The 25,212-nt window shown below is 39.3% G+C and overlaps 1 protein-coding gene and 1 long non-coding RNA gene across 2 annotated transcripts; one reads left to right on the plus strand and one right to left on the minus strand.

Annotated features, from left to right (window-relative positions):
- Positions 1–422: 422 nt before the first annotated feature.
- On the minus strand, positions 423–18,050 carry KCNK1 (potassium two pore domain channel subfamily K member 1). The gene is made up of 3 exons (XM_026705200.2): positions 17,443–18,050; positions 3,946–4,341; positions 423–2,405 (listed from the first exon to the last, which is right to left on the minus strand). Exons 1-3 carry the CDS (start codon positions 17,786–17,788, stop codon positions 2,146–2,148), a joined length of 1,002 nt encoding a protein of 333 aa, XP_026560985.1. The 5' UTR covers positions 17,789–18,050; the 3' UTR covers positions 423–2,145.
- LOC148127665 (uncharacterized) lies at positions 17,568–24,840 on the plus strand. The gene is made up of 3 exons (XR_015744338.1): positions 17,568–18,765; positions 22,192–22,286; positions 22,828–24,840. It is a non-coding gene; the product is annotated as an uncharacterized LOC148127665 (long non-coding RNA).
- The last annotated feature ends 372 nt before the right edge of the window (positions 24,841–25,212 follow it).

Below are 25,212 nucleotides of genomic sequence, written 5' to 3' on the forward strand. Positions count from 1 at the left end.
ACATGTACCATGCCAATACTTTACAGTACAACACCTTAAGTTCTTTGAAAAAACCTGATGTGAATGAAGGCCAACACTAGCTAAAGAACTGATGTCTCTGATTTCACATTGTTGTGGATCTAATGATAATAATAATATACCATTTTGCATTTCATTCTATTGAACATAGGACACCGAATGTCTGTCACTAAGTTCAGTTTCAGATGTGCCCTGAAGAAGCTAGTGGTAGTGGCATCAATAGTGGAGGTGTGTGTGTGTGTGTGTGTGTGTGTGTGTGTGTGTGTGTGTGTGTGTATGTGTATATATATATATATATATATATATATATATATATATATATATATATATATATATATATATATATCATGTGCCAAGTAAAATTATAGTTAAATATTAGAATGTCAAAAGAGAGAGAGAGAGAATTGGAACCATACATAATTTATTTTAAAAGTCTGAAATACTAATTGTTAGAATAATAGTTCCTTATCTCTACAGTTTTTTCTACAGTATTCCTCTTCTAACTAAGCGTTATCATATTCTCTTACTTTAAAAAAAAAAACCAACCTTGTGCAATTATACAACTTCACCTGTTTCCAGGCAACAACTGTCAATAAAATCTGAATTCTGTAGTACAGTACAGTGTGAAGGATGCTGTAGCATTCAAGCTACTTGGAAATACTGTTACCAATAAGAATAGGCTGTCATAATAAAACAAAACAAAACAGGAATGTTAACATTGCAGGCATAATGACTTATCCTTCCACATTCATTTGGTCAGAATTTAAGTCATTATTTTCAGTGCCATAGTTTGAATGATTCATAAAAATATATATATATGAGGAAAGGAACCTTTAAAATTTCAAATCTGACAGTTCATTTCTAGCAATCTACATGATACACACAATATATAAATATATTTATGTACATAAATAACAGTTGAATTATACAATCGAAACTAACATAAGTGGTACAAAAATATCGGTTTTGGTGCGCATGCACTACACTAAGCTTCAAATCAAATTAAAGAAGCATCTCTGAGTTGTGGTTTCTTAAAAATAAATTTCAGTTCACATAGATTTTGAAGCAGATTTATCAAGAAAGTCAAATTCCCTAGTAAAGATACAAAATCTATTAATAAAAATTAAATTCATATACAGTGCTTTTAGGTGATAAGAGCTTTCAAGTATTTTTTTCTTTTTATCATTACTTTAATATTCAGCTTGATTATTATTTCACTGAATAAATAAGATCTTAGCTGTAAAATTGCTTGGCTATGAATAGTTTGAAAATCACAGCCAGTCTGCTAAAACAGGAGCCCAACATGAAGGTGAAAATGCTAAGGAAGATGGCGTTCTACTCTAATATGCCTTCAGTTCTGTATGCTGGTGTTCATGGGTCTCTGTTCCTACAACCCACTAAAATCTGATGCATAACACCCTTTTGTTATATTTAAGGCTAGAAGGAAAACACCCAGAGATCACATTCAGGCTTAGTAGTTTTCATCTAGAACAGGGGTCTCCAACCCTGGCAACTTTAAGACTTGTGAACTTCAACTCCCAGAATTCAAACAGGTCATGCCAACATGTTCACTCCTAATAAATCATGCCGGAATCCTGACATAGAATAAACTTGGTTCTCACTTTTCGGTTCTGTAGCAATAATTGCACTGCCACATACCTCAGTGACTGCCATCTGGAAGATTATTCCTATTTTCTAAGGGCTGCTGTGGCTACCATATTCTCTTATGTAGAAAGCATGAAGGTTTGCTAACTCAGTGCTTTCCAAAGATTTGTTACCATGCATGAAATTGGCATAAGAATATCTGATTTTTGTGAAAAAATAAAGTATTTTGTTGATTTTAGAGTGGAAGAGGAAAAGAGACTGAACAAGGATTACATACTACATATATATCATGAATCCTGAGGTTCTCAACTGCACGCTAGTTTCAGTCAACATTCCCACTATGTAGAGCGAGCAACAGAAATACCTCTATTTGGCCCATACATTGTAAAAGATCCCAAAGCATTATGAATATATGAATATTATAGCATAGTATTCCTGCTTCTCTAATTACATTAATAGTACTACTTCTAACTGCAAGAATGTTAAGTGCACTGTTGTTGATACTGGAATGGAAGCCCCTGGTTAATTGTTTATCAAGCCATCACAGTTAACTGCAGGTTGAGGAGTCACAAAAGGCTCATCTACTTTCTGGTCTTCCTTCATGGATGCTGCCTGGTCTGAAATTGAAGAGAAGGATAGTTGGTCATGTTCCGTAATGTGCATTTGGTCTTCTTCCTTGTTTTTCTTCACGTAGAATATTTTCCTAAATTTTTTGAGTTCGTGAAGTTCACAGAAAGTCTCTAGAACAACCAGCATTGCGATGAGGCCCAGCAACAGGTAACCTAGGAAAAAATTATCACAGTTGGTGAACTATGAATTGACCGAATGTAAGTAGTAGTGCAACTCTCCACAGTGAAAAGGATTAATTGCTAATCCAGAAGCTCTTAATGCCCATGCCATGCACAGTCCTTTCACATGTCCCCATTAAACCTCCCACATTCTGAAAGATTTCAATCAAACAGTAGGACTCTTAAGCAGAATTGTACACCATCTTGTATACTGACTAACATAATTATCAAACATATAAATAAGGCTTGAATAGCTCTCATTTATAGTGGGATTTGACTAACATGTAAAAGCTACTTTGGATATCTCCCTCTCTCCCCCTCCCTCCCTCTCCTGAAAGTAGATCAATATGGAGTTTTAGGGTATTAGTTATATAATCAGAGTATAATACAAGAGTTATACAATCAACAATAATACTCTTGCTAATTAAATATAAATTTGGAACTATATGTAAGTTTAAAAATATCATTGCAATCATTGCAATCAACAAAAGGCTGGGTTTCACTGTTATATTACCTACACAGTTTCAATTTAAATACCCCATTATCCTATGTATGCAACACCTGCTGAAAACTAAGAGAGATAGAAGCTACATAAACATGTAATAAAGTATTTTAAAACGTGATAAGTTTACTTTACAAAGAGTGATAGGAAATCAGAAGTATTTGGAGTGATCTACTCTACTCTCTGCTAGACTGTATTAACCTTGTAAATATTAAGAATATAAGCACATGTAAGAAAATGTACTTTAAGATAAGGAATCAGAGTCAAAAAGCTGAATATCTAGTTGCTTTTTGCACAGTAAAAATCAGTATTTGACATAAATGTTTGGAGGATGATACATCTAACTTTGCGGTGACACACAAACACTTTCTTGAATATAGTGGCTCTATTTAATTGTTAATTGTTAAAGAGACAGTTTATAACTATTCTATGAATCATTTATAAAGAGCTTGATTGCATTTAGTAATATCTGACTGGTTAACTTTGCTTGCAAGAATGAGAATATACAGATAGTCATTTACTTACAACCACAATTGAGTCCAAAATTTCCATTACTAAGCAAGACAATTGTTAAATCAGCTTTACCCATTTTGCAACCTTTCTTGGCACAGTTGTTAAGTGAATCATTGCAGTTAATAACATGGTTGTTTGGCTTCCGCATTAACTTTGTTTCTTAGGTTGCAAAAGGTGATCACATGGTCTGGGGAGACCATAACTGTCATAAATACATGCCAATTGCCAAGCATTTGAATTCTGATCACAAGATCATGGGGATGCTGCAACGGTCATTAAGCGTGAATAAATCTTAAGTCACTTTTCTTAGTGCAACTTTTTCAGTATAACTTTGAACAGTCACTAAATAAATGGTTACAAGTCAAGGACTACTGTACAGCTTCTATAGCAATTAGTTATAAAACGTAAATTACACATTAAACAAAAAGCAGAACTTCAAAAAATTTTGTTTCTGCAGTTATATAATATAAAAGGTTATTAAGGCCTTTTTCCTTGTCAGAGTGATCATTTGCTACTCACATGTAATTCCTATTTTATATAGCTCTCTGAATTTTTGGTTATAACCTTCTCCTGGAACGTAGTCGCCAAGGCCGATGGTGCTAAGAGAAATGAAGCAAAAATAAAACGATTCCAGAAAGTTCCAATCATCTTCCAGGACAGAAAATATTATTGCTGGGATAAAGAAAAAGCATGAGACGGTCACAAAGCCCAAAACCACTGCGTGGATGATGGCCACAATTTGCTTCGAGAAGCCCCAGTGGATGTGGAAATACAGTACAGGCCGCCTGGTGACATAAACAATGATGCGCTGGACCACTGCTGTCAGGAAGAGCAGGGTAAAAGGGATCCCAATAACTGAATAGATGATGCAAAAGGCCTTTCCTCCATCTGACAAAGGCACAGTGTGGCCATAACCTGTAACACAAGCACAAGGACAAGGAGTGAAGCTTAGAGATTTATGCGTGGAGGAAAGCTGTTAAGTTTGAATACACTCTCAGAGAGCAGACTTAAGATGGTGGAGCAGTTACCGCAACCTGAGTTTGAAGTGCGGAGGAGGTTTACATTCTACATCATTGTCTGTACTTCATTAAAGATCATTCATGTGTACCACATAGCAAAAAGCCAAGAGAAAGAAAAGCTGTATTTTGAAATTTGAAAAGCCACCTTGTAATTAAACTCCTAACTACAGTATTTTGGCATGAGAAAAGTCAGAGTGAACTTATCTGGAGTTCTAAACAAAATCTTCATACTCCAAGAAATGGGGGGAGAGCCATTTGAAACTGACGAGTATTTGTCTCATCTATGGAGGGAGGGAGGAGAAAGCACTTGCAAATACAATCACTCTTTTTCTTTTAATATAAATGTTGTTAACATTTTAAAGAGAACACTAAAACTAACACAAACTAATACATAAATTAAGATAGAGAAAGAGAAAAAGGAAAAAGAAAAGACAAAAATGTAGAAAGAAAAGAACAGGAATAGAAAAAAGCTTCCAATTTCCTTTGCAGGAAATATAAATATGGATATTTGATTGTTTACTCATTGCTTACTTTACAAAAAGCTCACTTTTTTTCTATTATCTGTTTTTTCCTAATCATCGAAACCACAAGCTATTATTCTGTTTCATGAAAAAAGTCTGTACAGGGCTTCCAGTCAGCCATAAATATATTGTCTTTTTTCTTTAATCAAAGAAGTTAATTTAACCAGCTCTGTAAATTTTATCATCTTAACCAGCCATTCCTCTCTTGTGGATAGTGTCGAACCTTTCCACTTTTGACCATTTACCAATCTTGCTGCACATGTCATATATAAAAATAAAAGTCCATGTCATTTTTCTAGTTAATTGTTCATTAGTTCCCAAAGAAAAACCTCTTGTTTTTATTATACTTTAGTCCTGAATTAATGTATTTGTATCCAATCTTTTCAGCTCTTTTACATATCCACTAAACATGATGGAACGTCCCTTTGTATCATTCACATTTCCAACAGAGGTTCAAAGTAACTTTATATAGGTAGTCCTCAACCTCTGACCATAATGGAGCCTGTACATTATGGTCACATGTTGTAATGGTTGTTAGATAAGATCACCTTGCTCAACGATCCCATTTCCTGCTTTCTCTGATGTGGTTATTAAATGACTGCGTGGGTAGTTTAGTGCAACATAGGGTGCCTCAGGGGTGAGGAAATGGGCCCAGGCCCAGGCCCATGTGCCTCAGTCTTCCCCCACCCCCTAAGACATCCCATGTTCTACTTCCCACCATCAGGTTCCCCATTGTTCTGACCCAAACCTGGTTCCAAGACAAAGGTAGCAGCACAATCTTTTAATGTTTCATCTATGCATCCTGTTTCTTCACAGATAAAAGGCTGCTCCTAACTAATTAGCTCCGACAAGAAAGAGCCTTGCCAAGTTTTTGCAAGGCTGCCAAAAAACAACAGATAAGAAATAGTTTACAACACAAGAGTCTTCAAATACCAACTGTAATGCCCACGAGGCTAAGTTTCAAACGTCTTTGCTTCCTACAAAGAACGTTCACTGCATAGCTGCCTTTTATCTTCTTGAAGGAGGGGCCATTACCTTGCAGCCTTACTCACGAGTTGCCCGTGCTGTTATAGCTGTTCTTTCCTGCGAACAATCCTGTATACTTGGGACACGCTCCTCAGGAACCTCATTGCAGCCCCCACAATCTCTGAAGGCAGCAATCCACTCCCCTAATGTTCCTGGCCCATCATCTGAGTCCTCGCTCTCCTCAGCCGTCCACACCTGCTGCCAGCTAACCACAACACCCACAGTCCTTGAGACTATCCCCCCCCGCCAGTATCCCTGTTGTCTGCCCTCCCTCTGACATGCTAATGTACCAGAGAGAAATTAATAGTTTCTTTTATCCAAATTACAAATCACAAATTATGATAGAGGAATATTAGCTCACTCCTGCTCCCTAAAAATGCAGTTCCAGACTTGTATTTCTTGTTCAGCTTATAATATATAGTTTATAAGCTATCATGCAGTATCAACTTCTGAGTTGGGTGATCATATAAATCTTTGAAATAAAACTGTTCAAATAAAATCAACTCAGAATTAATTACATGCACTTCAACTGCAGTGTATTATTTGTTTCGGAATATCCAAATGCTGAATATCAAAACTGAAAACAGATGTAAGTTCATTGCAACTCAAGCTGATTTTCTAACATTGCAGGCCAATTGGGAAAGAAACAAACAAAAATCTTTTGCCCAGTAAAAACTAATAAACAGAAGAGGTAGTCAGGTTTGAAGGCTACTTTAAGATCCCTTGGTAGAAAATTCACAGGACACTTGTTTAACCTGCCATGCAATGAAGTAACAATAAATATTATCAAGGTGAGGCCACTATTTGCAAACTAGGGCTGTCTCCTAGCACAACGATTAAAACAAAAAGGATTTATAGCAATTTACATGAAGGATAAAATGTTCCAGTTGGGCTGGGTGTATAGAATTTTCCATCAGTTAAAAGTGTTGAATCTTTCTTTTCAGCAGTTGCCTGCTATGTCATGATTTTTTTAAATTTTTTTTAAAAGCCTGTAGATAGAATGTGAAAATGCTGTTAAATCTCGAAAATTTGCATTAGTCCCCAATTCTAGTTATGCTCCTAGTAGACTAGAAAACATGCGTGGCTATGTTAAAAGGATGCTAATTAAAATAACATTTATTTTTGCCAAGAATAGAATATTCAGAAACATGGAGAGTTCAAGGTTTCTTTGAAGCAAGAAAATCAGTTTAATGCTATGCTTTTTCATCTTCAGCTGTGGCATTTACAAATGTGCATCAATTTTTAATGCTTACTCTCATTAATCCAAACTGTTGAAAACCATGGTTTATTCCTAAAACACCATGACAATTGTCAGCTGTAAAACTAGTGCTTTTTTTATGGTCTGGCTTGACTTGTCTTCTGAAGAAGGGCAATTAAGAGCCAAGGACATCTAGGGATAATTTGCAGAAGGTGAAACCAATGCCTCTGCGTGAGGCAAAGCCAGTATCCCTGCCTGCACCCACTAACAGCCTCTCAGATATGAACTTCAAACCTCCAGTCCTAAGCCAAGGAGTGCTTTAAAGACCCAGGAACAGAAGGTTTAGCTCTTCGTGGCAGCCAGGCTAGCCAAAAAGTGGGGCAGCAGAAGAGCAGAGTCTAATAGTACTTCAGCTGGACATTTGGGTAGAGGCTCAGTTTGGCTCATTTATTCATTTCATTCTGTACAAAGACATTTTTTTTTTAATTTATTTGCTTACAAGATAATAGGTATAAGTATAAACATAGTTATGAATACATGAAATGGATACGTATAAGAAAAATAAAAAGAAACAATAGGATAGGGATGGTAGGCACGTTATTTTGTCAATCTCAGTTATGTTGCCTTTACCTTGGTGCGATGTATTATCTTTGGAATTCTGGATTCCACCTCTTTGTGTTTCTCGTCCTTTTTATTGTTCCTTGTTTATTGGATTTCTGGACTCTTTTGGCAGAGGCCAAGATAGAAAAACATGAGATAGACAGCATCACCATCAGATGTATTCATAACTGGCTGACCAACCGCACTCAATGTGCGCACTCAATGTGCACTCAATGTTACTAGATCTACATGGAGGGGAGCATGCGATGTGCTACTTCAAAGGTCTGTCTTAGGCCCAAGGCTATTCCAACATTTTCATAAATGATTTAGATGAGGGAATAGAAGAGGAACTCATATAATTTGCAGATGATATGAAGCTGGTGGCGGGGATAACTAACACTTTAGAAGACAGGCTCAAGATCCAGAAAGATATTGACAAGACTTGAACGCTGGACCCTATCCAACAAAATGCAATTTGGCGGTGAAAAAAGTAAGGTTTTACATCAAGCTTCTCCCTGGCTGGCTAGTAGCACAAGAAATGCCTGTGCATAATCATGACTCAGCCTAGGAGGAACCAATCTCAGGAGCAATTAATCCAGCCCAGGCTTCCAACAGTATTATATGGCACTTGTCAGGAGCACAAGTAGTAGAATTTGCACTATAGCTTGACAGTAAAATACATTTATATCAACTGATGTATTTAATAAATCCAACCTCTAACAAATCCAACAGAAGTTCTAAAACCCGGGAAAGTTATTTCTTCCTGTGAAATGAGAAGCAGAAATCCTGCTGGAAATAAAATGTGTAGAAAAAATAAGAGAAGAATAAAACAAACCAACAAAAAATGGGTTACTTATTTTCTCCTGTAGCCAGGAGTGCTTTGATTTACTGTATGAAAAAATGTCAAAGCTGTACCAAAGGTACTTTTTCAGGAGGCAACTGGACTTTCTTGTTTTTTCTTTGAAGATGTTTCGCTTCTCATCCAAGAAGCTTCTTCAGCTCTGACAGGATAGTGGGGAATGGAAGGATTTATATTCCTTGCAGACAGCTGGTCATTTGCATCCTTTTAGAGCAGGGGTCGCCAACCTTTTGGACCTCAGTGACCACCAAACTCATAATTTTAGATCCCAGGGACCACGAACTGGTTCTGTGGGCATGGCTTAATTTGTGGGTGTGGCTTGGTGGTCATGTGACTGGCTGGGCATGGCTTGTATGTAAATATTATAAATATTTATATACATATTGAATTTTTTATTAAAAAAGAGCAACTATTACCCCAAATCAGGCAAAGCAGGCAGATTGAGCTGCTCACAGAATCATTCAATGATCTATCTATCTGCCATCAGCTAGCTCAGCCTCTCAAATTAGCTTGCTGTGAGCCTGCACTGAATTTGCTTGCAAGCAAACCTTCAGTCCTAAGGGAGGTTTGGCTGTGCTGAGCCGAAGATCTAAAGATTAGCTAGAAAGCAAAAAATCCAACCATTTCCTGCTTCCTAGCTAATCTAAATCTCCCAGCAGAGCAGAACAGATGATGGTCGGAAAAAGGAAAAATAGCAATTTAGCAGGCAAGTTTGTTGGGTAAGGAGTGAGTGGGTGGGGAGGGTTCCCGCGGGCCATGTGGGTGGCGCAGCCTTGTGTTTCTGCACAGCTTGGATTAATTGCTTTGTGGGGGTGTTCTGGGGGTGAGATTTCTCTGCAGCCCACCAAAATTTTCTCACGGCCAACTGGTTGGTGACCGCTGTTTTAGAGGGTCTTTGAAGCACTTGGAGGTTTATCTATGTCCTCTGGGTCACCCGAGTAGTGCTCCTGGTTCCCGTAGTCTGCAATTTTTCCTCTGGAAATCAACTGATGCTCCTGTCAGAGCTGAAGAAGATTCCTGGATGGGAAGCGAAACATCTTCAAAAGGAAAAACCAGAAAGTCCAGTTGCCTCCTGAAAAAGCACCTTTGGGACAACCATGACCTGGATGACTGAGAATCTCTGCAGACATTAAAGCTGTAATGCCTTAACACAAAATAGAGGAAAGGTGAGACTAGACAAGGGGGTCTCAATTTGGAATTGAGGGGACTTTTGCAGGAACCACTACTGTGAGTGCAGAGGCTGCCAAAGGATAGTATCAGTGCCTGAGTTCTTCTGTGAAAAAGGTTGCCTTTGACTTACAATTGTAATAGAGCCTGGAATTACAGCCATAAGTCAAAACATCATGTGACTTGACCCGGTTTTTCTAGCATTTTTTGCAATAGTGTTAAGAGAATGCTGTGGTTATGAAATGAATCCATTTTACTAAATGAAAGGGGGGAGGGTTGCCAGAAACCGGGAATAAACACCAGTAAAGTTATCTGGTAATTACTTAATATTTTAAACATTAATGATAACACAGTTCACAGGATTAATCTATTTCCTTATTTATTTTACTGTCCAACTCAAACAATATGGCTCTGGGCAGTTTACAAGAAAAGTAGCCAATAACATTCCCTACTTCCTACCTCTATATAACAGAAAGTTTGCTCGTGTGGCTTCAATTTGTAACTCTTTAAATCAACCACATCTTTTCCCAGGATCCTGTGGCTGTCCTCTGCAGTTTCAGTGTGATTCTGGGAAAGTTGCAAATAGATACCATAGTATGTGTGTGCTTGTGTGTGAACCAAAGGAATTTTTCCCTTCAGATCCAAAGCATTGCACAGCCATAGTTATTACAGAAAATTCAATTTTTGCCCTCTGGTCAGCAGGTTTGTGAATGAATCAGTGCTTGAAATTGATATTACAGATCCTTCACTCTTTGAATTTTAAATACAGCTCCTGAGTTGATTACTTGAGTTATTAAGACTCTAATTACATAGTTTTCTTAATCCATCCAGCAGTCAACATAATTTTCTTGTTGGCAGTGATGTTATCAGTGAGGTATCTCTCACTCTAAGTTTTTAATTTATATTATAATTATACACACACACACAGATGGCAGATATAAAACTACCATCAGTGAGAAACTGAATAGAAAAAAACATCAGTAAGCTTAATTATTAAATTTGTGCAGCTTCTTTATATATGAGCATGAGAAAAGATGCTTTAATTTCATCGATATTTACTGTTGTTAGATGTTCCAAGCTACTGGCGTAACCAGGAGAGTACAAGCTATATCCTATTAAAAGAGCCTGAAAGAACTGAAAATGTTCCGTGTTCAGATACAAAATCCTGATGGGGAACATGGTAGCATTTTTCAAATATCTGAAATGATATAGTGCACCTCTTCCCATATTAAACATCAGCATGAATTAAACATCAGCATAGAAATTAAAACCTATGCTCTATAATTTTTATAGCACTAGACGCCAAATGAGGGATTCAGTACCAGGAAGGTGAATTCTTATAAACATTAGGAAAAAAATTATAATGAACAGAACTCTTTGACGATAGAAGAAATTCAATCAGAACAGAGCTGGAAGGGACAATGGAGGTCTTCAAGTCCAACTCCCGGCTCCAGTAGGAGACCCTATACCATTCCAAACAAGTGGCCTTCCAGTCTCTTCTTAAAGATCTCCAGTGATGAAGCACGACAACTTCTGACAGCAAATTATTCCATTGGTTAATTGTTGTCACTGTTACAAAGTTTCTCCTTAAGTCCAGGTTGCTTCTCTCCTTGATTAGTTTCCATCCATTGTTTCTTGCCTTGCGTTCTGGTGTTTTGGAAAATAAGTTGACCTCTCTTCTTTGTGGCAAATATTGGAATACTGGAATACCTAGTCCTTCTTTTCTCTAGACTAGCCAGAGCTAATTCCTGCAACGTTTCTTTGTATGTTTTAGTCTCCAGGCCCTTAATCATCTTAGTTGCTTGTCTCTGCATTTTTTCCAAAGTCTCAATATCTTTTTTGTAATGTAGTGACCAAAACTGGATGCAGTACTCCAGGTGTGGTTTTATTACTGAGAGAGGTGATGGGGTTTCCTTCATTGGGAAATTGAGGCTTAGTAGCCATATCCTGGGATTTTCCTGAACTGAGCAATTGACTCAAAGGTCCTTTCCAGTTTTGGAATTCTATGAAGTCAATAAACTAAAGCACTACATCAATCGTTTCAAAGGAAACCTTAAACCCAACAATAACAATAATCAGCCTCTTTCAAAAATGAATGTAAGTTGCCTGCTTGTAAAATAATTTACTGGGTCTGTATTGTGAAAAGCCTTTCTAAACACACTTGCACTGAATATTTCATAAAGTTGTAAAATGCTCATGAAAACAAACAAAGGAAGACTCTGAATTCTTTTGACCGCAGTGAAAATATATCCCGGGTATATTTTTTCTTTAAATATTTCTAAATTGCTTATATTATTTAGCAGCAATTGCCACGAGTTGTTTGACAGCTGAGGGATACAAGTGTAATAAATAAATAATGAAACCACATTTCCAAGTACAATTGCATATAACAGAATATCAGTCCATGGAGTTAGTAAACTAAAATAAACCAGCTAGCTAGAATCCCAAGAAACAGTATTAAGCTGGGTATAAAGCATAAAAGGCTTTTTAATCGAGCAATAAAAGAATGTAATGATGATCAAGTTCTCTCAAGCATTCTGGAGCTGAAAAGGATCTCTCCTTTATGCCTCTCTTATGATTCATGGTTACATTAAAATGGGAAGAGGCACTCCTTATATTGGAGTCTCAAACTGGTAAGTGATTTAAACCCAACACCAGCTCCTTAAATTGGACTGAGAAGAGAGATGTGTTCAGCTTTGAAGGGACACTTTATGTTAATGAAACTGAGACAAAACTGGGATACAAAACCTCCCATCTCCCCGGTGAGCAGCAGAATGGACCTGATATGTTGTTTGGCTTCAACAGCAGAGGTGACTTCTACCTTAAGGAACGCACAAGCAAAACCCACTTTCTTCAAAGTAAGGCTAATGGTCAAAGAGAAGTGTCCTCACCTGAATGCCTTAAGAAATAGACTGTGCCTCCTTCGCTACCTGAAGCATCACACTTTGCACATTCCAAGTTCAGAAAGGGGTGTAATATAAATTGATAGGCAATGCCAGGCAGAGGTTCCGCTGTAGAATCTAGCACTATGTAATACTTTGGATCACCTTTATTGGCATACCATAATATGACATATTAGCATATACATATGCTAAATCATCAGAGCTCAGCTTTTCTTGTAAGGAATAGGTTATGGCCTGCAAATCATCTATGGATGGATTCTCACAGTCATCAAGGAAACTTCCCTGGGAGTTACCTATTTATAACATTACTTCAGCTCATTAACCTCTATCTAGTCCATTGTGGAATATTTATTATTTTTAATTAAAAACAGCTACCAGATTAAGCATTGTGCTTAAGAGTTTACTTATAACTACTGTCAGTACAAATATATAAGTCACTGCAATAAAATAGTTATCCATCACATTTAATTACAGAAATTGAAGAATTATTTCTTAGAAACTCAATTCCCACATTTATAAACTATAGGTCCTATTATAAATAGAAATGCAATGGAGAATAGGAGTTTCTTTTTAAGACTGTTCTTTTTAGAACATCAAAAGTCTTGCTAAGTGAAATTTGAAAGTCAATTATTCTCAATTGAGATATTTTTGTATCATAGTTTCTTTTATTTTCAAGTATCTTCCTCATGTTCATGAAAAGAAAGCTTGTTAAAATATTGCAAAGACTCCCTTTTCTACATATTTAATTAATGTTCTCATTATAACTTCCCCTACTATTTCTTTTGAAACAGTATGACCAACAGTCCTGTTTGGTACAAATGATATTTCTCTTTTTAAATATCCAATGAAGGTGTTCCATATATTATAATTTTACCAGGTTGTTTCTTAAATTCATTTTTTTTCCTTTTACTATTTTAAACTTTGCCAATTTTTATTATTATTATTATTATTCTATTCAATTGTGTCTAATTCTAGAAGACTGCCTGGATAGGTCCTGCAGGTTTTTTTGTCAAGGTTTCTCAGAAGCGGTTTGCCATTGCCTCCTTCCTAGGGCTGAGAGAAAGTAACTGGCACAAGATCACCTAGCTGATTTTTCCCAAGGTGGGACTAGAAATCACTTTTCTTCAGTTTCTAGCCCTGATGCCCTAGCCACGATGTCAAACTGGCTGTTGTATTAAATAGACATTAATAAAAAGAACATAAAGGGGTGAAACTATCAATCAACGATAGTCAGAAAACTGTGTATAAAACAGCATCATAGATACGCAAAGTGGAACATAACCACTAGGTTGCTTCAAGAAAAGCCACTGAATTTCTTTTTTACTTAGTTTGCTGGAATCTAACCTAGTTTTATACGTTACAGCTGGGGTGGGAGGGAAGCTTCTGTTGCATGAGAAAATTTCACTCATATCACATGAGATCCAAAGACTTTCTATGCAAATAATTTATAGTTCTATCCGGCCACAAATCTCTGGTGCTGGTGGACTATATAGCATCACAATGATGTGAAACTGTCAGACTGTTGTGGAAATGTTCTACGATTAGCTTAAATCATTTTGGATGACAAGAAGCCCATGCTCTTGATTCACAATTTTGAGTTTGTTGAACAGTTCAAAATATTTTGTCACTGTCGTCATCATCATCATCTACAGCAATGGAATCCAGGTGGTCCAATGCTCTTTTTTTGGGGGGGGGGGGCACTTTGAGTTATAATTGACTCCTGGTGACTGCTTGGAAAATTCCTTGTAGTTATCTTGGCAAGATTTCAGAAGTACTGTAGTGTCCTATTGCCTGTCTCCTCGGCTGTGGGCCTGGCCCAAGGTCACCCAGCTGGCTTTGTACCCAAGGCAGGTCTAGAACTTATGGTCTCCCAGTTTCTAGCCTGGTGCTTTAATCACCCCATCAATGGCTATTAACTATGATTGTCATAGTTAAAATTCAAAAATGATTGGGAAAAAGCGTATTAGATTTTTCATGAAAAATGTCTCATGAACAATACGCTATTTATAGCAAGCTTGAAAAAAAGATGTGGCTGCTTTAATAGTTTTAGTTGTTTATGCAAAGTCTGAATCGTATGTCTTTTTTTTGAGCACACACAGTCCTAATAAAAACATAAAATCTGTCCATCAAAAATATCACCTTCCAAAAGGACACATAATACCATGGCAATTTTCAGAATAGTAATGGTTAATACAAAAGTTTCATTATCATTCATGTCATCCAAACCAATCAGAATACGGTTATATACTGAATATCACATTGACAGTACCTCATACCACTTTATGCAATTTTAACTGCTGAATCAGCAAGACCTCTAAACAATTTAAGGGCAATATATCCTATCCATAAAAGGATCTTAATTTAGAACTAAGGAAAAAAATGCATTAAAGGATGCATACTTAACTGGAAGATTTAGAAACTTTAGATAACATACATTTCGGTACACAACGAATTAGCTGCAGGGACACAAGCTAAATGATGAATTAGTTATGGGTGTGCTTTCCCTTCCTCAATCATATGCGAGCAATCGTTTTTTCCAGTGTAACAGGAAATACAATACCATCTTGTCCTTACCAGGTCACCTTATTCAAATTGGAAAGAGAAACACAACAAGAAAGTGGCATCTTCTCAACCTTCTCTTTAGCAGTGGGATGTGCTCCCTGCATTTGAGAAGGCATGAACAACTTCTTCAGGTTCTACTGGTTTTAAAGGGCATTTTAACTAAAGATACCCCAAAGGCTTCTCTGTTGCTACACATAATGTTTGCAACACTTCTTTAGGCAAACCATAATGAGTGACAAATCTGATGGTTATTGAACTGGTCAACGATAATAATATTAATGATGGATGGATGCATAAGGTCACGTTTACTAGACATGCTACTGCAGAGATGATTCATTATCAAAGCAACAAAATGACATTCTCACTCATCAGAATTTCATTCTTCAAAAGATAACTATTGCAGGACCTGTATAGAGTAATAATTTACAATGTTGACAGTACAAGATTTTCATGAATGCAACAAAGATATCATGTACGTTAAACTATGGCTTGTTTTAAGCTCAGACTGTTAAACAAGGCAGAATGGCCTGGCTTGATAAAAACTATTACGGCCAAAAGTCACACACTTGGTTGACACATAATACATTTTTCAACAGAAGTAGACACACCCAGCTTTTAGTCTCTCTCAGCCAGTCATTTTTTCCCCAGCCTAACCTCACAAGAATGTTGATTGAAGAAAAAGTAGGAAGAAGACTGTGTGCCCATGCTTGAATTCCTGAATGAAAAGCGGGATACAAATCTAATAGATACCTAAATATATATCTAATAATAAATATATAAGTATTTGGATTCAAACAACAAAGTAAAACGGTCAAAGCTAAGCAATTTACATGACTTAGCATCACATGTGACTGCAGTCTAAAAGTGAAAGCATATTCATTTATAGAAACAGGTTCTCACTGGGAATATGTAAAACTATTTTATGACCCTACAAGCACAGTTAAACAAAAATACACTGTAATAGCATTGGTGAAAAAGCACGCTTTCAAAGTGTGCACCTATACACATTTACCATTTTTAAAACCAGATGGCCAGTTTTGATGGGCCTAGTACTACTTAGACTGTACAATAAAATCCAACTGAAATGTAATGTATGAACCCAGCTAGGATTGTTTCTTTCTTGGGCTGGCTTCTTTCTTATATTGCAAGCAGGATCCAATCCCAGCATTTTATTACTAAAGGAAGAGGTACTGGCCCTATTAACTGGGGGAAAGGGACGGGAGCCCAGGATGACACAATGATGAGAAAAAGAAAGAAAACTCTGCAGTTGGATTACCACTTCACAAAAGACATGAGCACCTTGTCTCTAAAGTCCTCTGTTCTGTAGTGCTCTGTTTTGAAAGTGTTAGCTATGTGCACAAAAAACCAAGAGGACTGGAGAGAAACATGGAAATGCCTGAAGGGGATAAAAGGGGAAACAGGGTGCTGTCCTTGGTTTTCATGAAGACACTTCATTACCGGAAGTAGGTAGCATCATCAATGCTACTGCATCACTAGCACTGATGATGATACCTAGTTTGGGTAATGTCTGCAAGAAAGCAACCAAGCTCAGAGAGCACCAAGCACCCCTCATTTCAACCCAGAGCTACAAATATGCCCCCTTTATAAGATGGAAAGACCCTGACTGTGATCACAGACCTCGCTTAAACCAAGCCAAGATTTAAGCGGCTGTATTTGCACCCCACCATACCTGCAATTCTTGGGTAACAAAGCATCAACCCCTGTTGGGGTTTCTTTGTGGGACACTTTGTTAACGCAGCCCATGTTTGCTGTTTTATGGTTCAATGCGTCAAACGACTCCAGGCGCGTATTATTTCAGTAAGGGTGTTAAGCGTGTTGTGTGAAGGCAGACCCCCCCCCTTTTTTTTTTTGCAAACCAAACAGCCGCAATGCAATCCCACAAGAAACACTCTCGGTCTCTGCCTTCTAAATTTTCCTAACCGACCCACCTCTTTCTCCATTGGAAAGGGGTGCGTGGTGGGGGAGAGGAAGAGGAGGAGGAGGAGGAGGAGGGAAGCCGCCACTTTCTCCCACCGTTGCGGACTCAACCTTTCCGCGCGGTTTGGCAGGCCCGTGGCTGGCCTAGGAAGGAAGTTCCCAATGCAAAGGCCAAGCCAGGCCAGGCCCGGGCTAAGGCCCGCGCTTGCCGCCCCCTGCTTACCTGTGGTGGAGAGCACCGTGCTGGCGAAGAAAAGCGCCGAGGTGAAGTCCCAGTTCCAGCTGTCCGAAGCGTTGCTCAGCACCGAGACGCCGTAGTTGCTGGCCTGCAGGACGCGCGCCAAAAAGCTCTCGAGCTGCTGCTCCGAGAGGCACTGGTGCTCCTCCACGAAGCGCTGCTTCAGTTTGCGCAGCTCCTGGCGCAGGAGGTCTTCGTAGGGCAGCTCGACCGACGAGAAGACCACGGCGCCGAAGATCAAGTAGAGCAGGTAGCCCAGCACCAGCAAGCCGAAGCACCAGGCGGAGCGGTGCCTCTCCACGCACGAGCTGCCCGCTAGCGACTGCAGCATCTTCCCCCGCCAGCGCCGCGCACTCCTTCCGAGCGCCAGCCCGCCACCGCTGCTGCCCTGCCCGGAGTCCTGAGTGACTCGGGCGGCTCAGCGCAGGGGCCTGGAGGAGGGTGGTGGGGGAACCCACGGAGAGTGGCCCGGGCTCGCTGGCCCACGCGACCTCAGCCCCAAAGCCGAGGTCCCTTTCTCCTCAGTCTCGGACCAGGCTCTTTTCCTGGTTCCTTCTTTCGGTGACTTTCAATATCAAAATCCCCGATGATGTGGCGCTCACGTGGCCAGCTCAGGTAACCGGCAACGGGACGCGCGTCACCAGAAGCTGCTGAACTGGTTCCAGCGGGGAGCTTGCTCGCCCAACGAGAAGGGGGAGGGAGGGGGGACGAAAACGCGCGCAGGCAAGGGCGGGGAAAAAAAAACAAAAAACACCCGCCCAACTCCCACGAATGATCCTGAATTGGGCAAAAGTGGAGCGGTTCCCCCCATTCATCGCTCTGCCTCTTGGATTATTCCGTGGCTTTTAAATGCGGGATCTCGAGATTCGTCCCGGAACACCCACATGACTCGTATCAGTTTCGGATTCCGATGCTGTTCCAGCTGGTGCAGCATTGAGGCGGGAGCTTGGAGAGCCTCTCGGCGTTAGTGGTGGCCAAGAGCCAAGCCGATGGTCAGCATCCCTTATTGTCTCACTGCAAACTTATGCAGCAGAAAGGAATCCAGTGGGAACTTCTGTAGGACGTTTTCAGTGAATGAAAACGGCACGTTCACTTCCCTGAAGGAGAGGAGCGTTTCTCAACCCCCTCAAGCAAACTTTAAGCGGTGTGAACTTCAACTCCCAGAATTCCCCAGCCAGCATGAAACCCTCGCGGCTTAAAAGTGGCTGAGGTTGAGAAACTCTGAATGAGAGACTTCAGGTTGTGGGTTCTGTTGAGCAGAATTGCACACAAGCATCGGGAGAGGAGAGCAGCGGTGACTCTTACAAGGTTAGCTGCTGTGGAAACACGCGCAAGGAAAGGAGTGGGATCTCGGTAGCCTGCTATGCTGCCTGACTAACTATGGTAACAGTTGTGTTCTGTTTACGAAGGTAGCTGAGTAGGCTTGGTATGGTATGACTGAGTGGGCTTGGTCATGGTATGACTAAGTGCCTCCTCCCTTCAGTCAGCGCTACTTTTATTTATAACTGCACTGTCGGTGTGAATGGATGGGAGAAACTTGATACAGTATAGCACTGTAATGTATAGTTCAGGATTCTTCTGTATTCTAAATTATTCAGTTTAGCACTGAAGAGTCTTTAAGTCCACCCATCACACTAGAAGCAAAGCCATCCCTTTTCCCACAGTTCTCTTATTTGACACAAATCCCCTATTCTGATGCCTTCCAGAGTCCACCCTGCTTGTCACTGATAAAGGAATTGATAAAGAAACCTGGGAAGTTGTGGGAGTGCCATCACTTGAGACTTTCAAGAAGAGATTGGACTGCCATTTGTCAAAAATGGTATAGGGTCTCCTGCTTGGGCAGGGGGTTGGACTAGATGACCTACAAGGTCCCTTCCAATTCTGATTATCTGTTAAGATTTTGGACAGCTTTACATTTCCATCTTTTAAAACAAGATGGAAGTGACTTAAAGTAAGCCTGTTTAGCTGTTGCTATGCTGCATAGATCTGTTTTGCCTTAACCATGTCCAAAATACAAAAATGAATGGATGAACAAACAAACGAATGAATGCATGAAATGAAACTGGTCCCTCCTTCTCCAGAAGTATCAGTATGTCACTACCAGGTACTGTAGCTCTCAAAAATTAAAAAAAAGAAAAGCATGCTACTCAGCCATTAAAACAGGGGTCTCCAACCTTGCAACTTTAAGACTTGTGGACTTCAACTCCCAGTATTCCTGCATTAAAAGACTCTCTAGTTGTAGAAAAATAGAAGACAGGAAGGAGGTGTTAGCTGCCCTACTGCATTGCTAAGTGACCTTTAGGAAATAAAATACTAGAAAAAAATGGCCAGCCATTAACAATCTTCATTCCTGTTACGCACCACAGGCCTTTCCTGTCCTCCATTCTTAAATCAACAAAAAAATTGACTGTCATGACATTTAGTATACCTACTTCTAATCCCTAAGCTGTCTATGATGCAACTGTTGTGAGCTAACAGGGAAGTGTACCACTTGTTAAAGGCAATGTAACTTTTTTCCCCCATCCCAATATCATCCTGAAAGTGCATTTTTAAAACCCTGGTTGAATGACAGTGTTGTGTTTATTTGTTTGCTCTTTAACACATCACGAATTCAGATACAAATGAGACAAAAATACAAGAAATACTGGTTTTGTGCTTCACAACTGAGAGAACAAATACAACTAATTAAAAAGCTGTCTTCTCCCTGGTTTTCATGTCTGTGCTGTAAAGTTATTTAGATTTATAACATTGCACATTGCAGAAAGATGGGCAAGTAAGAAATCAGACAATTTATATTTAAAAAGAAGTGACTGAGGGTTTTTGGGGTGTCTGCACTAAGGCAAGAGGGGGGAAGTGATGACAGATAAATGACAACATCATCATGCAAATGCAATGACATGTACTTGCTTCAGACATTAGGAGGATGACATCATTATGTGCATATATGTACGTTATTACTTTGACATCATTGTGGTTTGCTGCAGGTGCCACTGCAAGCAACGAAGACAAGGCAAGAGCTACTTTATTTTTATTTTGGTTCAAATTATTCTGAGGAAAAGGTTTGAAAAACATGAGGAAGTTTCAGGTTTAAAGCTTGAGAATGATAAAACTTGGTGAGGATAAAATATGGTCAGGGAATCTGTTATTCTAAATCTCCAGGACCATTTTAATTGCATCCTGGGGCACTGAAGAAACTTACTCATGGTCTGGCTGAATCTTTACATATCTTTGATTATTTCCTCAGTCCTGCTGAGTCATGTTGGTTAAAGTTATTCATCTTTAAGTTCAGAGAGAGGGGGGTAGGGGTAGGTTGAGAGGGAGAGGGAGGGACAGAGGGGGAGAGGGAGAGAGAGAGAGAGAGACCTTCTATATAATAAATATATACAAACATAAAGAGCATATGTCAATCAAAGAAAATGTGCAAGAATAACGTGTACTTTTTGGGATAACAAGAGATAAATTGACCATAAGCCTCTGTAGATCCAAAATGATTCTACTTTCATTAAGAATAATATTTTAAAATCATGTAGTTTCAAAATCTCTGTATTTTCTTCTATGAACTTGGCATGCTTCGTCCCTGGTAAAAGTTCTAGCTTATCTGCATATCTCATTGTGTTCTTGCTAGCTTCAGCAACTTCAGCAACCCCTAAGAAAATGAAAATATTTCTTTGAAGTATTAAATCAGAACCATCCTAGCTGTAGAGTCACTTGGATTTGACCAATTATAGAACTCTGGGTTGGCCTTCTAAACTGGGTTGCGTGTTCTTTGCATTCCCAATTTTTCCTGTTTTATCAACAATATTTGGCTGAATTTATGGTTCTATGTTACATCTCACTCATCTTATAAGTCAGAGAAAGATGGTGAAACAAAAATATCAGTCATGTTGGAAAGCCATTGACCTCTTTACCTTCCCTGTCAAATAAAGTTTTTTTTATCTGCAAAATAGACCTTTAAAATAGACCTTCTAAGACTTCAGTTTATACCAACTTCATAGACTTGATTTATTTAAGAAAAATACACAAATAATGTGTGTGTGTGTGTGCGTATCTGTGTATATATATATATATATATATATACTAAAGAGAGAGAGTCTATAAAAGATTTATTAGTTTTACTACCACTTTCTTGCGTCGTCTCCTTTTTATGCTTTGTATCTGATACAATGTAACTAGGTGGAATGTGGGCAAGGTATAGAGCAGCCAACTCACTTTGCTAATGTTTAAACAAGGAATCAAATTAACTTTTGATAAATAATTTAAAATAGGTGATAAAAAGATTGAGTTAATATTGCAGGCTATCTGTAGGCTTTTAATCCTTGCTTTCCCTGGTACTAAACAAACATGCCACTCTTGACAAATGTTTTCCTGGACTCTGAACTTTCCTTAGGCTTGTCACACCCATAGTACAGTTCTTTCTTTCCTCAGTTTTCCCTTTCACTCCATAACAAGAAGTGGGAGGATCTGCCATGCGTTGCTATACCGTACTTGGTCTGATCTAATCCGGTTGCCTTTGCGTATGTGCCTGAACCTGGTGTCCGTTCTTGATTGAGTGTATATGTGAACTGGGAAACACAGCGTGAGCTATATGCACTCTGTTCTGGATCACATGACCAGGAGAAAGTAGGGGGTGGAGCTTAGAATGGAGCAATCAGATTTAGATGCACTGGAGGACTCTGAAGGTACTAGAGAGGAAGTGAATCTTATGTGGGAAGTTTTTTTTAATCTTTATTGCAGGCAGAAGTATGGACAAAATCCCAAACTCTTTTATATCATTTCTTTCCAACATTCTGGTGGGCTGAAAAGAATAAAATGTTGATTAATATGAACAGGTAATCTTCGACTTACCACGTTTCTTTAGTGACTGTTCAAAATTACAATGATCAGGAGAAAGTAGAAAAATGGACTTATGACCATTTTTCACAGTTACGACCTTTTTAGCAACCCCAAGATCTTGTGATCAAAATTCAGATGCTTGGCAATTGGTTGATATTTATGACGGTTGTAGTGTCTCAGGAGTCGTCTGATGTATTATAAATGCTTCTGTTTTGGGACAAGCAAAATCAATGGGGAAGCCAGATGTCAACTAAAAAGATACTCCTGTGGCCTTTTTAGCTGCCAGAAAAAGGGAGTGGGGGAAAATAGTGCATTCCTTAAGTGCCTAGATAATCACTCTGGCAGCCCAAAGTTGCAGCCCAAAGTTGTTGGAGTGCAAGAAAATTATTGGAGATGGACGTGTCCCATTGGAGAATACACATCCAGGAAGACCAGGGTCAAGGGGGAAACGAATGATGTATTTTAGTATTGGCTGCATCCAACTAACACCAACATGTCCACTTCTAATAAATCAATTTTCTTTTCTCTGAGGTGCAGCTAGAGACTTATGATTTGTTGGACTCCTGACACCAGATCCACTGGGTTACTAACTTAACAACCGCAGTGATTCACTTAACAACCATGGCAAGAAAGGTCATAAAGTGGGACAAAGCTCACTTAAAAATGTCTCATTTAACCACACAGAAATTTTGGATTCAATTGTGGTCATAAGTTGAGTACTACCTGCAATATGTATTCCATTTTGCAACAATGTGTATTCCCAGCTCAATTGAATATGCTGTTGTTGTGGATAATAAATTATGCTTCCAAATGTTTCTCTTGTGTTTTAGGGCAAAATAGAATTGTATTAAAAATGCTTCTGTGTCAGTTCAAAAGAAGTGTAATCTATGGCCATGAAATGTATATGCCTGTTATAGAATTCCAGTTAATACACTCCTCAAAAAAAAACAAAGGAAACACTTAAACAACACAATGTAACTCCAAGTCAATCACACTTCTGTGAAATCCAACTGTCCACTTAGGTAGCAACACTGATTGACAATCAATTTCACATGCTGTTGTGCAAATGGAATAGACAACAGGTGGAAAGCATAGGCAGTTAGCAAGACATCCCCAATAAAGGAGTGGTTCTGCAGCTGGTGACCACAGACCACTTCTCCGTTCCTATGCTTCCTGGCTGATGGTTTGGTCACTTTTGAATGCTGGCGGTGCTTTCACTCTAGTGATAGCATGAGAGGGAGTCTACAACCCATGCAAGTGGCTCAGGTAGTGCAGCTCATCCAGGATGGCACATCAATGCGAGCTGTGGCAAGAAGGTTTGCTGTGTCTGTCAGTGTAGTGTCCAGAGCATGGAGGCGCTACCAGGAGACAGGCCAGTACATCAGGAGACGTGGAGGAGGCCGTAGGAGGGCAACAACCCAGCATCAGGACCGCTACCTCCACCTTTGTGTAAGGAGGGACAGGAGGAGCACTGCCAGAGCCCTACAAAATGACCTCCAGCGCGCCACAAATGTGCATGTAGCTTCTCAAACAGTCAGAAACAGACTCCATGAGGGTGGAATGAGGGCCCGACATCCACAGGTGGGGGTTGTGCTTACAGCCAACACTATGCAGGACGTTTGGCATTTGCCAGAGAACACCAAGATTGGCATATTCGCCACTGGCGCCCTGTGCTCTTCACAGATGAAAGCAGGTTCACACTGAGCACATGTGACAGGGTCTGGAGATGCCGTGGAGAACGTTCTGCTGCCTGCAACATCCTCCAGCATGACCGGTTTGGCAGTGGGTCAGTAATGGTGTGGGGTGGCATTTCTTTAGGGGGCCGCACAGCCCTCCATGTGCTCGCCAGAAGTAGCCTGACTGCTATTAGGTACTGAGATGAGATCCTGAGACCCCTTGTGAGACCATATGCTGGTGCAATTGGCCCTGGGTTCCTCCTAATGCAAGACAATGCTAGACCTCATGTGGCTGGAGTGTGTCAGCAGTTCCTGCAAGATGGAGGCATTGATGCTATGGACTGGCCCACCCGTTCCCCAGACCTGAATCCAATTGAGCACATCTGGGACATCATGTCTCGCTCCATCCACCAATGCCACGTTGCACCACAGACTGTCCAGGAGTTGGGGGATGCTTTAGTCCAGGTATGGGAGGAGATCCCTCAGGAGACCATCCTCCACCTCATCAGGAGCATGCCCAAGCATTGTAGGGAGGTCATACAGGCATGTGGAGGCCACACACACTACTGAGCCTCATTTTGACTTGTTTTAAGGACATTACATCAAAGTTGGATCAGCTTGTAGTGTTTTTTTCCACTTTAATTTTGAATGTAACTCCAAATCAGACCTCCATGGGTTGCTAAATTTGATTTCCATTGATAATTTTTGTGTGATTTTGTTGTCAGCACATTCAACTATGTAATGAACAAAGTATTTAATAAGAATTTTTCATTCATTCAGACCTAGGATGTCTTATTTTTGTGTTCCTTTTATTTTTTTGAACAGTGTATATTCCATACAGGATGTGTGACACAGGATTAATAAAATTATTTCTAAAAGAGAACAATTAAATGGTTCAGAAAGTATTTGCATTGAAGTAAATATTCAGAATTATTAATTAATATATTTTTTAAATCTGTAGAATTACTCTTAACTGTATCGATAATAAATATTTATTATAGGACTTATGGCAGATTTCCTTTTACCAGTGAAAGGCTAGTCAAACGTGTAATTTTGGAAAGCTTAAGGATTGTTGAATGACAAAACAAACTGCCCGATGACAATATATGGTTGCAAAGTATGAATTAGCTTGTGTGAGTTCAGTAATTAAAGACTCGCTTTGGCAAAGACATCTGGAATATAAAAGGCTGAGGAAGCAGAGATGAAAATAACTGATCTATGGGGGGGAAAAATCAACTGATTTTTG

The sequence above is a fragment of the Pseudonaja textilis genome, chromosome 1 (assembly GCF_049901715.1).
Source record: "Pseudonaja textilis isolate UNSWEBS1 chromosome 1, rPseTex1.2, whole genome shotgun sequence".
Lineage (NCBI taxonomy): Eukaryota > Metazoa > Chordata > Lepidosauria > Squamata > Elapidae > Pseudonaja > Pseudonaja textilis.